The sequence below is a fragment of the Patella vulgata genome, chromosome 5 (genome assembly GCF_932274485.2).
Source record: "Patella vulgata chromosome 5, xgPatVulg1.2, whole genome shotgun sequence".
In the NCBI taxonomy this organism is placed as follows: Eukaryota; Metazoa; Mollusca; class Gastropoda; family Patellidae; genus Patella; species Patella vulgata.
This window is the reverse complement of record NC_065883.2, coordinates 41,473,445-41,491,166: the sequence shown is the minus strand read 5'-3', so window position 1 is coordinate 41,491,166 and position 17,722 is coordinate 41,473,445. Positions and strand designations below refer to the sequence as shown.

Sequence of the window (17,722 nt, the reverse complement as noted above, 5' to 3'; positions counted from 1 at the left end):
TTTGTTGAAACTTGAAATATAAGTTTATAACCCAAAGATTTTGATTCCTTTCGAAATTCGCGCATATTGGACTGTAACTTCCTGAATTATGGCCCCTGATTGTACGAAAAATCGCGTTTTTAGCTTGTTGACCCTATAGAGGTCATAATTTTTATCCGATTTAAAAAAACGTATTATTATATCACCGTTACACCCTAAGGACGGCTAACTTCGAATTTCGTGAAAATCGGCCCTAAACTAACAGCCAAAATGGCCGCCCCTCGTTCTCAAATAGCTTAAAAATATGGTATAACAAGGTTGTAGACCCTATAGAGGTCACAATTTTTATCCGATTTTGTTAAAACTTGAAATGTAAGTTTATAACCCAAAGATTTCGGTTCCTTTCGATATTTGCGCATATCGAATTGTAATTTCCTGAATTATGGCCCTTGATTGTAGGAAAAATCACTTTCTTTTTATGTTCCAAAAGCAAAAAAAATATTTTGGAATAGTTTCTAGTTTTGTTACTATAATGGACAGGAAAACGTGTTTATATGGACATTTTATGTTTAATACTTAAATTTTTGTCCTGCTATCATCTAATGGGGGCCTTAATACGTATATTTTTTATACAGCTGGTCTCCTTAAGGTGGAAACCTATATTCCACAGAACAATGAGTGATGAAGTAGATAATTGATGAGTTTTATTATTAAAAAGATTATTTTTTTTGTAACAAATTTCGGCTCAAGTGGGATGACGTGTATATTTGTAACTACTAGTTTTTGCGCATTTGGGGGACACGATTCAATCTTCTACACCGCTGCAATTGTTACAATATAGCGATTTTTTTTTAGGTTTTCAGTTTATCTCGGTTTTCAGCCCGAAATTTCGGAAGAAATCATGTTTTTGGTAAAACATTTCGGCTGAGATGTTATGACGTGTATATTTGTAAGTACTATTTTTAGCGCATTAGGGAGACCCGATTTAATCTACAGTATCAACCCGAAATTTCTGAAAAAAAATCATCTTTTTCGTGACAAATTTCGGCTGAGGTGTTATGATGTGAATATTTGTAAGTAATATTTTTTAGCGCATTAGGGAGACCTTATTTAATGTACTGTATCCCTGATATTTTTACAATATAGTGATTTTTTAAAATTTCAATGGGTTGCTCTTAAGGTTATCTTGGTTTTCAGCCCGAAATTTCTGAAAAAATCGATATATGAAAAAAATCGATTTTTGTGTCTGATGGGTATTGAACTCACACTTCGCCGTGTAAATTGCAAGAAGCTTTAATGACGTATTCTCGCAACAGGTCAATTGTGCGCTTTACGACTTTTGGCCATCCTAGGCAATCTAATTGGGAATTTTATTGTTTCATTCTGTTTCTTCTTCCGCAAAATCTCAAATTCGCGTGTACACATCAAAATGTGATGTCGGTTCCGAAAGCACAAAACTACTGCTATATTTTGGAATAGTTTCTAGATGTTGTTAATAAATCAGACAGGAAAGTGTGTTTATATAGTCCGGTAGCTGAAGGGGGGGAATCGCCACCTGAGCGGTGAATTTATGAGACCAAGTCTTTCTAGACCAGTTTTTTGCGTAGATTCCGAATCTGGGTGGTGATCAGGCGTTTGAGGGGGCGTTTTCGAGATATAGGGGGTGAAATGTCTACAATGGGGGTGGGGGTTTGATGTCATTTTGTTGGTATAATATATTAATAAAACATAAATTTCTAGGACTGCCCATCTATAAATAAGTGTTTATGATGCCCCTGCCCAATTGTTTTGATTTATGGGGAGGTGGGGTGGGGGTAGCAGGTGTGCACCTGTGGAGGGGTGGGGTGGGGATAAAATTGACGGGGAAATGAGAGAGAGAGAGAGAGAGAGAGAGAGAGGAATGGGGTTTAACGTCCACTCGACACAAACCAGGTCATTTCGGGACTAACATATGGTTTAATTTTATTTCAATAATTCTCTTGCGCGTAGGAGTCTTTAGCAGTGGGATGAAACCGGAGGACCCGGAGAAAACCCCCGAGGTTGGACAGGCGACCCAACTCCTTGCCACGTACAACTGGGGATTCGAAACCGACGGGGAAATGAGTTCATGTTGATTTAAATGATTTTTTTCTTAGATCTTGATGAAACATCTAAATATGTTTATAAGATTCCTATTGTATGGGGGTGGACACCGGGGTGAGTGCCATTGGGGGGGGGGGCGATGCGGGTGATGGCTGGTGGCAACATGTATTTTTGTGGACAGAAATCATATCGTTCATAATTGAGCTTAAAGTGGTATCTCGTTGGCGTTTTCGTTCGAAATATTAAATTTTAATGGTACTTTTCAAGAGATCTGGAAATGTAAATCAAAAACACATTAACTCAGAGATATGTTTAGTTGTTAGTTTATTCTTAGTCTTCATCAGAAGATTCAAAATCAAAAGTTCATATGAGCGAGATAAATATTTTCTTGGGTGCTCGCATATCCTTTGAATATGCTTCAGAAACCAATTCACATTGTAAATCTTCATTCCAGCCATGTAGCAAAAGACCACGTGTACGACAAGGTGGTAATAAAGAAAGGTCTGTTATTTTTTCACCCAGCAAATCTTATTTCTAGCGTCATCTACTGATGCAAGTCGTCTTTCGCGATATTTTCTATCATTGCCCGTCTCATTATCGATCAAAATTTGTATATTTGGTTCATCGTTTGCGAAGAGATTGATTGGGATGTCTAATTTGCCCGAGCAAGAACGCAAAATACAATTTGTTTCAGCACCTCCATTAATTTGCAATGCGAAGAGGAGTAGGTAAGATATTTTGGTGTCCTCGTGGTTGGTTGTCAGTTTTAGGATATTCTCGACACTTTCAATACTAGTCTTGATATTTTTTGATCCAATCAAGATTAGTATTGGAAGTGTCGAGAATATCTCGGCCTACGGTACATGCTTTCGGTGGTAATGACTATCTGTCCTTCTTTTTCAAGATAATCCCAACTTTCTAACAATTTTTAAAGAGCTGAGAAAGACAAATGATGCTTCTAATGACGTAATTGCTGGTTTAGAAAAAATTGTTTGTACATGTACTAAATGTACCTTGTACGGCGACAACCGACTTACATCAGTAGATGACACTAGAAGAAAGATCTTCTGGAGGAATTTTAATTGTGATGAAAAATAACAAAACTTTCTTTATTACCATCTTGCCTGAGTAGTCTTTTGCTGCACATTAAACGCAATAATTATGTTGCAGCAATATGGAGACAGGTTGCAAAATTAATGATCAAACAAGGTAACTCGGCGAAACAAGGCTGGAATGAAGTTTACAATGTGAATGGGTATCTGAAGCATATCCAAAGGATATACACAGGCTGTTGATCAGCCATCAAGAAGATATCTTTCCCGCACATATTATAAGAATAAACTAATATCTAAATCTGTGTTTTTTATGTACATTTCCAGATCTCTCGAAAAGTACTATTATAATTTAATATTTTGAATGACGGTATTGGCACTGAACAAAATTCTCGAGAAAACACTTTTCAGGTCAATTTTGAACCAAGTGGTTTTTGTCCCCCAAAATACATTTACCCTCCCCCCATACAATGGTAATCGTATACACATATTTAGAGAATTAAAAAGTAATGTTTTTACCAAGCTCTAAGAAAATCATCAACGTGAACTCACTTCCCGCCAATTGTACCCCCTCCCCCAGCTCTTCTATACACACACACCTGCTACCCACACCCCACCTCCCCACAAAATAAAACAGCAGTTCAGGAGCATCATTAACACTTATTTAAAGATTGGCAGTCCTAGAAATGTATGTTTTATTAATATATTATGTCAACATAATGACCCCCCCCCCCCCACACACACACACACACACCTGCTATCCCCACTTATGAACTTTTGATTTTGAATCTTCTGATGATGACTAAGAATAAACTAACAACTAAACATATCTCTGAGTTAATGTGTCTTTGATTTACATTTCCAGATCTCTTGAAAAGTACCATATTAATTTAATATTTCGAACGAAAACGCTAAAGAGATACCACTTTAAGCTCAATTATGAACGAAATGATTTCTGTCCACAAAAATACATGTTGCCACCCGCCATCAGCCGCATCAACACCCCCACCCCCCGCCCCGCCCCACGGGCACTCACCCCGGCGTCCACCCCCATACAATAGGAATCTTATAAACATATTTAGAGATGTTTCATCAAGCTCTTGGAAAATCATTTAAATCAACGTGAACTCATTTCCCCGCCAATTTTATCCCAATCCCACCCCTCCACACCTGATACCCCTACCGCACCTCCCCATAAATCAAAACAGTTGCCTCATAAACACTTAATTATAGATGGGCAGTCCTATAAATTTATGTTTTATTAATATATTATGCCAACATAATGACATCACCCCCCGCCCCCCATTGTAGACATTTCACCCCCTATATCTCGAAAAAACGCCCCCTCAAACGCCTGATCACCACCCAGATTCGGAATCTACGCAAAAAACTGTTCTAGAAAGACTTGGTCTCATAAATTCACAGCTCGGGTGGCGATTCCCCCCTTCAGCCACCGGACTAATATGGACGTTTAATGTTTAATACTTAAAGTAGCTAAGTCTCTAACTCAATATTATCCAAAACCTTCGACAATGAAAATACGAATTATTGGTCAAGTTTAATCAACATTTGTGTTGTGATCTTACTGGGAAAAGATGGGCTTCTGATATCCAATATTTATGGCAAAATAAACATTTTACGATTGGTACACAAACCGTGTACCATGATGCATTTCAGCGCAATTTGTAACAAGCGACTCGGAAGAACGAGGTTAGACATATTCCACAAGTCATGTCAAACGGTGACCCCATATTCTTATCTGGAGAGCATGTGCAATAAATACTATCAGTGTAGACTGGAATAACCAGACGCTAGAGATTGCCATTCGATTGAGACTTCTGGCGTATTTCGCTGAACATAACTGCTTTGAAATTAGAGTAAAAACGGAAACTATTGAATGTAGATAAGTTTATTTACATTCATATTACATTATTATATGGGTTGCGACCCATTTGTGTCAATTTGGGAAATTTATCGCTTCATTTCTGTTTCTTCTTCCACAAAATTTCAAATTCGCGTGTACACATCAAAATGTGATGTCGGTTCCGAAAGCACAAAACTACTGGTATATTTTGGAATAGTTTGTAGATGTTGTTAATATAACAGACAGGAAAGCGTGTTTATATGGACGTTTAATTTTTAATATTTAACTGGGATCTGGTGGCCAAAAAGTGAACACGTGCACGCTGTATCATTAGGTCTGTCATTTAGTCAACTGGCGTGGTTTCGATTTCCCGGTTGTAAGTGACAAGAAGTAGGGTCGCTTGTCCAACGTCGGAGGTTCTCTGGGTCCTCAGGTTTCCTCCCACAGCTAAAGACACCTACGCGCAAGCTGGTCTCCTTAAGGTGGAAACATATATTCCATAGTACAATGAGTGATAAAGTAGATAATTCGTTGGATTCATTATTTGCAAAAATAAATTTTTTTCTTAACAAATTTTTGTCTAAAAGTGTGATGACGTGTATATTTGTAAGTACTATTTTTTGGGCATTAGCGCGACCCGATTTAATCTACTGTACCGCTGCAATTTTTATAATATGGTGATTTATTTTGATTTTTCAATGGGTTGCTTTGAAGGTTATCTCGGTTTTCAGTCTGAAATTTTGGAAAAAATCGGTAAATTAAAAAAATCGATTTTTCTGCCCGATTAGTTCTGATCTCGCACTTCGCGGAGTAGTTGCAAATAGCTCTAAAGACGTGAGGCCGACATTACGTCATTTTAGTGAAGTTATCGAAAATATCCTTTTGCCTTCAATTCAACAAAATAAAATGTCTGAAATCCTATGACTTTTTGGCCTTTCCCACCAGTCTTCAAACATCGATCATTATAAATATTCAATCTTTTTTTCGGGAATTGAAATAGCTTTAAATTGAGAGTAAGGATAAAATAAGATCACTGTAAAAATTTATGTGAATGTAGCTGGTTCACTCTTTATGCGCATTGGGTTGAATTTAGTTTGCAAAAAACAGGTTGCTGTATTCACTCACTGAATTAGCACCGGGTGGATTGTGCGCTTTGCGACTTCTGGCGATCATGTGAAAATTAATCGGAAATTTTATCGTTCGATCATTTCTGTTTCATCTTGCCTAAAATCTTGAATTCGGGTTTACACATCAAAGTGTGATGTAGGTTCCAAAAAGCAGAAAAAATACTGTTATATTTTGGAATAGTTTCTAGTTTTGTTTCTATAATGGACAGGAAAACGTGTTTATATGGACATTTTATGTTTAATACTTAAATTTTTGTCCTGCTATAATCTAATGGGGGCCTTAATATATATATTTTTTATACAGCTAGTCTCCTTAAGGTGGAAACCTATATTCCACAGAACAATGAGTGATGAAGTAGATAATTCATGAGTTTCATTATTAAAAAGATAATGTTTTTTGTAACAAATTTCGGCTCAAGTGGGATGACGTGTATATTTGTAAGTACTAGTTTTTGCGCATTTGAGGGGCACGATTCAATCTTCTATACCGCTGCAATTGTTACAATATAGCGATTTTTTTTTTAGTTTTCAGTTTATCTCGGTTTTCAGCTCGAAATTTCGGAGAAAAAAAATCATGTTTTTCGTAACAAATTTCGGCTGAGATGTTATGACGTGTATATTTGTAAGTACTATTTTTAGCGCATTAGGGAGACCCGATTTAATCTACTGTATCAGCCCGAAATTTCTGAGAAAAAAAATCATCTTTTTCTAACAAATTTCGGCTGAGGTGTTATGACGTGAATATTTGTAAGTACTATTTTTGGTGCATTAAGGAGACCCGATTTATAATATAATGATCTTTTTATTTTTCTTATAATTGCTTTTAAGGTTACGTCGGTTTTCAACCCGAAATTTCAGAAAAAAATCGATAAATAAAAAAAAAAGATTTTTCTGTCCATTAAGTTCTGATCTCACACTTCGCCGAGTAGTTGCTAGAAGCATTAATGACGTTGGGCCGACATGGCGTCATTTTGGTGAAGTTGTCAAAAATATCCCTTTGCCTTCAAGTTTTCATGTGGACGCATATTGTCGTCGCCCGCAAATCTGTCCATCCGCCCCTCCACAGTAGTTTTTGAACACTCTATAGTTCACAATTTTTATCTGATATCATGAAACTTGAAATATAGGTTTATCTCCCTAAGATCTCGCTTCCTGTCGATATTGGCATGTATCAGACCGTAACTTCATGGGTTGTAGCCACTGATTTGTAAGAAAAAACACGTTTTTAGCCTGTGAACACTGTAGAGGTCACAATTTTTATCCGATTTTGTTTAAACTTATAATCTAGGTTTGTAACCCACAAATCTTGTTTCCCTTTCGATATTCTTGCATCTTTGACGATAACTTCCTTAATTATTTCCCCTGATTGTACGAAAAAGCGCGTGTTAAGCTTGTGGTCCCTCTAGAGGTCACAATTATTATCCGATTTAGAAAAAAAAAAAGAAAAAAAAGCAGTTTCAATATATCACCGTTACACTCTAAGTTCGTTCGAATTTTGTGAAAATCGAACCAAAACTGCCGGACAAAATGGCCGCCACTCATACGCAAATAGTGTAAAAATATGGTATATCAATGTTGTGGACCCTTTGGAGGCCACATTTTTGAACTGATTTTGATACAACTTCATCTTTATATCACAAAGATCTTGGTTCCTATCAATATTCGCCCATATTAGATTGTAACTTCCTGAATTATGGCCCTTGATTTTACGAAAAATTGCGTTTTTAGCTTGTGGTCCCTCTAGAGGTCGCAATTTTTAGCCTATTTAAAAAAAAACTTTGAATATATCACCATTACACCCTTATCATTGGTGAGTGTGGATTTCGTAAAAATTGGACCCAAACTGCCAGACAAAATGGCCGTCCTGCCTGTGCAGCAAATGGTATATCAAGGTTGTTAACCCTCTAGAGGCCACAATTGTTATCCGATTTTAATGAAACTTTCTTTAAATTTACTTTTACATCACAAAGATCTTGGCTCCTTTCAATATTTGCGCATATCAGATCGTAACTTTCTGTATTATGGCTCTTAATTATACGAAACATCACGTTTTTAGCTTGTGGTCGTTTAGAGGTCATAATTTTTATCCGATTTAAAAACAAACCGTTTGAATATATCACTGTTACACCCTAAACATTGTTGAGTTTGAATTAATTGAAAATCGTACCAAAACTGCCAGACAGAATGGCCGCCCCTCCTGCGCATATGTAAAAGTATGGTATATCAAGGTTGTGGGCCCTCTAGAGGCCACAATTTTGAACCAATTTTGCTGAAACTTTAAATTTATCTTTATATCACTAAGATTTTGGCTCCTTTCGATAACCGCGTATATCCGAACTTAACTTCCTGGATTATGGACCCTGATTGTTCGAAATATCAATGTTTTTAGCTTGTGGTCCCACTAGAAGTCACAATTTGTATTCCATTTTAAAAAAAAGTTTTTAAAACATTGTTACGTTTACACATCAATGAAGGTTGAGTTCGAATTTCGTAAAAATCTGATCAAAACTGTTGGACAAAATGGCCGCCCTTTAACTGATTTTTATGAAACTTAAAATATGTTTATATCCCGAAGATCTAGGTTCCTGTAGATATTCACACATATCGGACTGTAACGTCCTGGATTATGGCCACTGATTATACGAAAAATCGCTTCTTTTTAATTTTAGCTTGCTCTCTATCTATGTCTTGCCAAATTTGGGCTCATCTTGCATGGCAACCACTTGTTTGAATTGTGTATGTAAAGTTTATCATTCTAAGCGACCAATTTTTAGCTGAAATTTTTATTTTGACGCGCCACAGGAAAGTAATTAGACGAGCCAAATACAAATTTTCAAGACCTTTCTTCTGAAGTCTTTAAGTTGTGTGAAACAACAGAAGAGATGGGTATGTTATATATCAGTGCTTTCCTTATGTTTACACTATTATGTTATACAATTTATTAAGATTTTCGTGACTGAATATGATTTCGTAAATTGATAAAAGTTATCTTTATTTTTACCGATTGGTGTAATTCCGTCTCGCTAAGTATGATATTTATTTTTCTAAAAATGTTAATTTTGGTCATATCTCTATAAAAACTCATTTCCTATGTGGAAACGCATTCCAGTATTGAAGTATGTTCTAAAAATTTTCTCATCACAAATATAATTCCCAAATTTATGCGTGACAGAATTACATGTTTCTTTCGTGACGGAATTACAATTTTTTTTTCGAAATTCAAGCATTTAGTAAGTATGGAATTTTATTGCATTATATAGTTTCATATATTCTTTGAGTTATAGCCACACCTACAGCATAGAGACAGCAAATACGAAAAGAAAAATTTAAATCAGCTGTAAATCAGGTGGATTATGATAATGTTGATAGGGAACGGACCAGAAATCTGAGAAGTCCATATAAAATGAAGAAACCTGAGAGGAATGTTTGCTCCAAATGGATTTTGCAGAAAATTTCACATATATATAGCTAGGCGAGATCCAATCCACACATTGGAAGCTATGTCGAGTGATGATCCTATATCAATATTTTCCCTTGCTTCGTCTGTACCGCAATATTAGATTTTGCGCATGTTACAAAATATAAAAAAAAATATACATAAAGACGCTTTAATGCGTATATTATGCAAAAATATACAAAAAGTCGCCTTAATGCGCATATTATGCAAAAATATACATATGTCGCCTTAATGCATCTATTATGCAAAAATATATATAAAGTCGCCTTAATGCGTACATTATGCAAAAATATACATATGTCGCCTTAATGCGTATATTATGCAAAAATATACATATGTCGCCTTAATAAGCCGGGCTACCGCGATCACCAACGGCAGGAATCGAGAATCCATCGTGTGAAAGAATTAGACATCCATATAAATGCGTTTTCCCGTCCGCTAGTAACAGCTACTATATACATTGATCTTATTTTATCTATTTGTCAATTCAAAGTTTTTTCAATTCCCGAAAAAATAATTAAAAAGATAATGATCTATGCCAAAAATCTGTCACACATTGGTTTATTGGTTCAAACTATAAGTCATTGAATTTCGGGCATTTTATTTTTTGACTAGAAGGCAAAAGGATTTTTCCCCCAAAATAAAATATTTCTTTTTTTATTTTCATAATTTCTTTCTACTAAAAGCTGGTCGGCTCATCGTCAAAAGAATTTTTGACTAGAAAGCAAGAGGATTTTTTCCCAATAAAATAAAATAATTCTTTTTTTATTTTCATAATTTCTTTCTACTAAAAGCGGGTCGGCTTATCGTCAAAAGAATTAGAAAGACACTGTTTTGGGTTAACCAATGTGATGTCGATGACTTTACCAAAATGACGTCATGCCGCTTCCACGTCATTAAATAAGCTACTTGCAATTACTCTACGAAGTGTGGGCACAAAACAGTGTACTCATTCCATTCTACTCCACTATTCCCTGGGTTAATTCATAGGGTTTCCACGATTTCAAATTATCTGCCCTGGCCTAGAATGTAGCTACAGTCTACGAACCAATCAGAAAGCAGTTTACAAACCAATCGTTTCGCCTTCGTTTTTATAAGGGTAGATAACCATATTCATGTCCATTTACTGAATGATTTATGTAAATAATGTATATATTTATAATCTATTTATATTTAATTTTATTATCAAAATCTGTTGTATGTGTTGTTGAACGATTCTAATTAAAACTAATGACCCTACATTATTATATGAACGTCTGGTCTTCATTAACATAATATATAATTGGTTGTTAATAATTACGCATTTAGAAGAGGCCAACTCCTAACATTGTCCAATGAGTTAATTACCTTGCCAACTTCCTTTTCAAATAACAATTTATAGGATTGGTCGATAAAAATAGCACGATCATCAAGAGCGGATAACTTGAAAACGTGTCTCCCGCATAGATTAACCCAGGAAATAGTGGAGTAGAATGGAATGAGTACACTGGGTAACCGAGGATGTGTGAGAGGATATTATTCATTTTTTCGGATCCTCTTAAAATATTCATATTTCCTCTAATCTTATTTTTTACTGACGGATTGTTTGGGTTCTGAGTGATAATAAGTGGGAGGACTTTTTCTGGCGATTGATCATTTACCTGGCGCAATTCCGTTATTTCAATATCCTTGGCTCTCTTTATTCCATTGTAGGGGCGGATCTAGGAATTTTGAAAAGGGGGGGGGGCGCCGCAAAATGAGGGCACTGACCACGGAGACGGGGCACGCTGCATCTGTAGCCATTCCAAGAGCTATTTGGCTGATATTTTCGTCTAAGTAAACGTTCGGAAATCATTGAAAAGAGCCTTAAAATCGAGCAAAAAAGCCAGTTGAACATGCGGCTCGAAAATTGTCCAGGGCGAGCGAGGCATTATGATGGGGAAAAAGACGAATCTATTCCCTAGCCACTTCACTATTTAAGCCTTGTAACTTGTACTTTGTACTGTCCACACATGAAACAATGCTACATCAAGTTGCACTCATGCGCATCGATGATGCATCGATGTATACGTCGCCAATTCCACAAGATGTCTGTCTATAGTCACTCTATAGGATTAGGGTACCGTCAGCTAAACAACAAGAATTCGTTTGAAAGTGGAAGCATTAATTAGACCAGACTGGTGTGTTTGAATCAATGGTTTGAGTCATTTGGGATCCCTGCAACGGGTTGGGAACGGACATATTTGGGTCTGAGAAAAGGCACTTTCAGCAGTAAAAAAGGGCACTGTCGAAAATTAGGGGGGGTGCGTGCCCCTCGCACCCCCCCCCCCCTTAAATCCTCCTCTGCATTGTTAATCAAGTGATTTGGATATTGTTGTTTTAAGCAGAAATGATGTAACTCTGTAAGGTTAATGTCTTAGGTTAATGTATTTCATAATTGTGCATATTCTTCGAGCTAGGTTGAACGGAATACTCTTTTTTGTGTGTTTGGGGTGGCATGAGTAAAAATTGTCAAAAAATCATTTGAAATTTTGTTTGAGTATATTTGTTTCTTCGCTTGAGTATTTCTATCTGAATAGTTCATATAATTTTTGTTCTAGGTATCCCATGACTAGCGTTGCGTAGGTCTGGGCCTTTTTTGTTGGTAATCTACGTCATCAAATTTAAAGGTATTCTCTTTGAGGATGATTTCTATAGCATCTAGAATAAATGAGTTGGAAATCATCTCCCTGTTGCCTCTGATTCGTTTAGCCAGAATGAAATTGCTTCTTTTCCTAGATCATGTGGAATACTAGTGTATAGACTGACGACATCAAAGGATGCGAGTATTATATCTTCTTTCACTTTTTCTGGTAGATTATTCAATATATATATATATATATATATATATCCAAAATTATTAGCACAACCACAAATATATATATATAATTGAAATTAAAGATGGCAAAATAAGACTACATTTTTATGCTAACATTTTCACCGCTATGGCGGCTCTTCAGGCATATTATTCAAGTGTGTGATTTGAACGTAACTTAATTTCCAGCACGACTTGCTTAACCAGGCTGATATTTAAATCTTGACAAAATAGCTGAAAGTAAAAAAGTTATTTTGCTCATGGACTTATTTATTCATTTAAAGGAATATCAGTCTATTGTTCTGAAATTATTATTTTGATAACGAATTGTGATACGGCCATTGATTGTACATGTCGTGCATCATGGATTTTTAAATCGTCGTAGTTCACCGATTCATCGATGAATCATTGCAGTCTTAGAGTATAATTCTGTACTTTGTCCTAAAAAGAGTTAAAGGATATTAATAATAATAATAAGTCTGAAAGCCTAATAATCACAATAGAAGAATAATAATCTTAACAAATACTAGTGTTTCAGACAAGCTACGCAGTGTGAAACCCTAATAATCTTAACAAAAACAATAGTGGTCCACACAAGCTTACAAGCTACTATTGTGTATTCAATAATGATAGGAGTTATAATTATTCATGCTTTTACACCAGTAGTGACATCTTCTACAGCTAGTTACATACCTAGTAATTAATAACAACTGTATAATTTCTAACCACTTTCTATACATACTAAAAACATTAGTTTATAATATTCTTTGAGAGGCATTTAGTAACTGGAAAGGGCAATAACATTTAAGAAATAAGTTATATTTCTACACCTGCAAATATCCAAACTACTGTATGTCAGAAATACGCTATATTGAAGTAAGCATAAGCATTACTTAATACTGTTTTAAAGAGTTTGAATTATGTTGTGCATTCCACTCTGTATGTGACATGTAAATACATTATCAGGGTTAGTCCTGTTATGTCAAGCCCATAAAATGGGTAATTGTGTTTCAGGCAAAAATAGCTTCCCTGGTACAAAGTTTTACTTTATTCTCCTTTATAAGTACTTTCAGTTAACTTTTACAGTAGCAAGTAATCATATACATGTATGATTAATTCTTTTTTAACTTGCAGATGAAGAATTACCAGATTATATCATGGTGATGGTGGCCAATAAAAAATCCCCCAAACAAATGACAGATGATTTGGAACTATTTCTTGGTTCAAAAACGGAAGTCTTTACAACATGGTAAGATTTTATTTGCCACCACTTCATCATTTGATTACAATCTAATTTTATAATGATCTCTATAAGATAAAAAGTAAAGTTTTAGAAATGTACATACACAACACTCTGGGCCTATTGAACTTCTATAAATCATTGTGATTTGCTGATTCCCCCAACTAATATTCACATTGACATCATCGCAAATTGGTAGTGTCCGGGTATCGATAGTGAATTGCTAGCATGCTGACAGGATAAATTACTTCTATATACGCCCACATTTCGAAGGAAGCAGGGGACTATTAAAAATTGGTTCGTCCGTCTGTCTGTCTTCCACTCACACTTTTTTGGACACAATAACTCTCTTTCTAATTGAGCTAGAATGTTCAAACTTGTTGTAGGTGTTTATTAGGGTAAGCAGATATAAGCAATTTGATTGGTATACGATAACTTTAATTCTAATTAAGTGAGAGTGAGGACACTTGGTGTATAGCTTTATTACATCAATACCTTGACTAAGTTCGATAATGAACATTTTCTGCTGAGGGTAAGCAGAGCGATAAGTAGTGTTGAAACTACTATTCGGATATCCATTAACGAATAAAAATAATAGTTATCCGAATTATTTTACTATCCTTTACAGTCTTCTGACATTCCGTATGCTCTATATTTAGCCATTTTTACATCTGATTACTTTGAAATTTTCCCCAATGCTATTGATCACATACGCATCTTTGAACATAAATGTTAATATCACGCGTATTATTTAGCGATAGTAACTAATAAAAATATTAATGCAGTGCAACGAAAACAGTAGTCTAAATAAAAAAATATTCATTCATTCCTCGCGCTGGTTTACGCTAGATAGAAGCTACTTCTTGGGTTTACCGGATACAAGTTAACACTGTGTTTAGACTTCCCGCAATGAAATTTATTCATAATGACCTAGGTCACGTTTATTCTCACTTACTGATTGGTTGAATAGCAGTAGATTATCAGAATGAGGCAAATGACCATGGCAGAATAAATGTTAGATGTTTTTATTTTACTTTTTTCATTCGTGTTGATTGAGCAAAAATGTTAAGTGGGAGGGCCGCAGATTACAGGAGTAGTTATACACAAATTTATTCACCTCATTGATTTTTTTGGATATCATGGATAGTCTTAATAATTGCAGTTAAAGGTAGGCACGTTTTTTTCTTCGCGACTCAAACAATTTGCAAATCGAAAGTAAGATTTCATACTCGGCATACACAGACACTCATAAACATTGAAATAAGTAAGAAATTATGAGTATATGAACTTTTGATGTGATTTTGTTCAAGAATTTCACGTTTCCGAATTATCCGAATAGTATTCGGATAGCAAACGAAAGTATTCGGATCACAAATCTTGATCCGATTCTCAACACTATACTAGCTATAAGCAATTTGATTGGTCGAGACTTTGGAACACAATATCTCTCCTTGTAATTGAGGTAGAATGTTCAAATTTGGTGTAGGCATTCATTAAGTGAATGCCTTGATGGAGTTCAACGATGAACATTGTCTGCTTTGGGGCACAATAACTTTGGTCGATGTTTTGGGACAAGATAATCTTGATTCTATCTGATAGAGAGTGATGAAACTTAGTGTATAGTTTGATTGCTCGATACTTTTGAAAAAAATAAATGAGCGATTAATTAATATGTGTCATCTATTTATTTGGGGATTTCGGCGGGGGGGGGGGGTCAGATATTGTCGTCACCCCTGTCCATCCGTTATGGGGAAGAAACAAACAGATAATGAGGATGTTTATACATGAGACTTATATGTGGATTTTGTTGTTATAGGCTACATGAATTACTAAAGAAACTGCAATCTATAGGTGGAGGTGAGATATATTTTGTTTGTTTTTATACGCCTACATTGAAATGTGGTCGTATATTGTTGTCGCCTCCGTCCGACCGGCGTCCACAATTGCTTGTGGACACTCTAGAAGCTAAAGTTAATATCCGATTGACTTTAGATATATACAAAGTGTTTAAGGTCATGAGACAAAGAAGCCTATTGATTTTTTGAGTGATTTTCGATAATTACTGCCAGAGTTATGGCCCTTGATCACTTCAAAAAATCTTGTGGACGCTCTAGAGGCTAAAGTTAATATCCGATTGACTGAACAATGGTTTCTTTGGGTTGTATTCCTGATTGTTTTCAAATTTGAGTGAAGTCTGTGTCACTACAGACCCGGGACTGTACAGCGCAGTGGACGCTTACGGCAAGCCCCCGGATCCATTCACTTTTTTTGAATTGTCTGTTTGATTGTGTTTTCCTGAGTATGATGTCTTGTCCGTGTATTTGTTTTTGTGTAAATTTTGTGTGGTGCAGTCCCCCCACAGTTTCTATTTAAATTTATACACAGTGTTTAAAGGGGAAGACCAACGATTTTCAACAAGGTTTCCATAAATCTTAAATATATATTGATAAAAAATCTCCTGTGTAACATTTATAGATCTGTATCTAGAATATTTTTATGGATTATACATCTTATATTTTGAGATCTTTTTGACTTGGTTTATTACTGTCTCGTGAAAAGTTAGTGAAGCGAAACATGGCGTTCAAACTGTGTGCAACCCTTGGAACAAATGTCAAGCTGTGGTTGTTTCAAACTTTAATGACTGGATTAAATGTTTATTTTATAGATTTTTAGCATAAAAAATAATGTTAAATTTTTGTTAAAATGTCTGTATTTGTGACCCGTGCTGGCAAAATGAGTCTGAATGCTAATAATGAGCTACAGACAAAACAAGTGAAAATATTGATTTTGATCGAAATTGAGATTTTCACAAAAATGAGTCGATATACTATCTATATGAGATTTACATGTGTCATTTAAATTAGTCAAGAGAAGAATCCTATTGAATTTCAGCAATTTCCGTTTTTTACTTCTAGAGTTATGGCCCTTGTTTTACTTTGTAAACGCTCTTACCTCTAAAGTTAACTGGCGATCTGTATGAAATTTATGTGCCATTTAAGTTAGTAAAAAGAACAATCCTATTGAATTTCAGCTATTTCCGTTCATTACGTCTTGAATTATGGCTCTTTTCACTTTATTGAAACTTGTGAACGCTCTAATTCCAAAAGTTATCATTGGATCTTTGTGAAATTTATATACATTATTTAAACCAACGAAGTCTATTGAATTTCAGCAATTTACAAAAATTACTTCTAGAGTTATGGTGATTTGCGAACCTTGTGAACGTTTGAATGACAAAGGTGATCATGTGATCTGTATGAAATTTATATGCATTATTTAAATTAGTAAAACGAAAAAGCCTGTCAAATTTCAACAATTTCTGTAGATTACTTCCAGAGTTTATAATCTGATATGTATGGAACTGTCTTGTAAAGGCCCCCAATTACCTACAAAGGAATAAATATGCAACAACCCTTGTCGACCGCTCGGACGATTAAGCTGCTGTGGGCGTATGTTTCGTTGCCTGGCAACCTATCTTCTCAGCGAAACTAGTTATTTTTGAATGCACGCAGCAGAACGACCGGTCAATCTCCTTATGTAATATACTAAGCAGCAAAAGAAACATCAGGTTGGTATGTTACTCTGAATAGACGCTTTGCATAAAACTTGCCAAATTTTTTTATTGTATATTTGTGACCACATCTCCAACTTGCTTGAATCATTCACACTACAACGTCGGCAGCATGCCACGACTCACGATCGCTCAGAGGAACTAGGTGCTTGGAAGACTCGACGCTGGCCACACTGCCCAAGCCGTTGCGAATCACTTCCAGGTCAATGTTCGGACCAACTACAGGCTTCAGCAACGCTTTCAGGCCACGAACACCATGGATGATCGCCCCCGAACTGGTGGACCAAGGGTTACAACAAGGCGACAAGACCGCCATGTTTTGCGGCAGCACATGCAGAATCCCTTCACACAGGCACCTGAGAACACATGAAAGACCCATCAGTACCAATACAGTGCGACAACATCTTACCAGAGAGAACATCATTTGCCATAGACCTTATGGATCGATCCTCACCCCTCACCATCGATGTGAACGTCGTTTGCCCAACAACCCCAGAACTGGCGACACAGGCAATGG

The 17,722-nt window shown here is 35.8% G+C and overlaps 1 protein-coding gene across 7 annotated transcripts in view; it reads left to right on the top strand.

Annotated features, from left to right (window-relative positions):
• Nucleotides 1-17,722, top strand: part of LOC126820655 (zinc finger CCCH domain-containing protein 14) — a 355,618-nt gene that overhangs the window by 31,269 nt on the left and 306,627 nt on the right. For all 7 annotated transcript variants that reach the window (XR_007680058.2, XR_007680057.2, XR_007680059.2 and 4 more), the window contains exons 3-4: nt 13,529-13,643; nt 15,451-15,491. Coding sequence is in view for 4 of the 7 variants with exons in the window: in XM_050548757.2 (XP_050404714.1) it covers nt 13,529-13,643; nt 15,451-15,491 (156 nt within the window). In the remaining 3 variants the exon portion in view is untranslated. The remainder of the gene's footprint in view (nt 1-13,528; nt 13,644-15,450; nt 15,492-17,722) is intronic.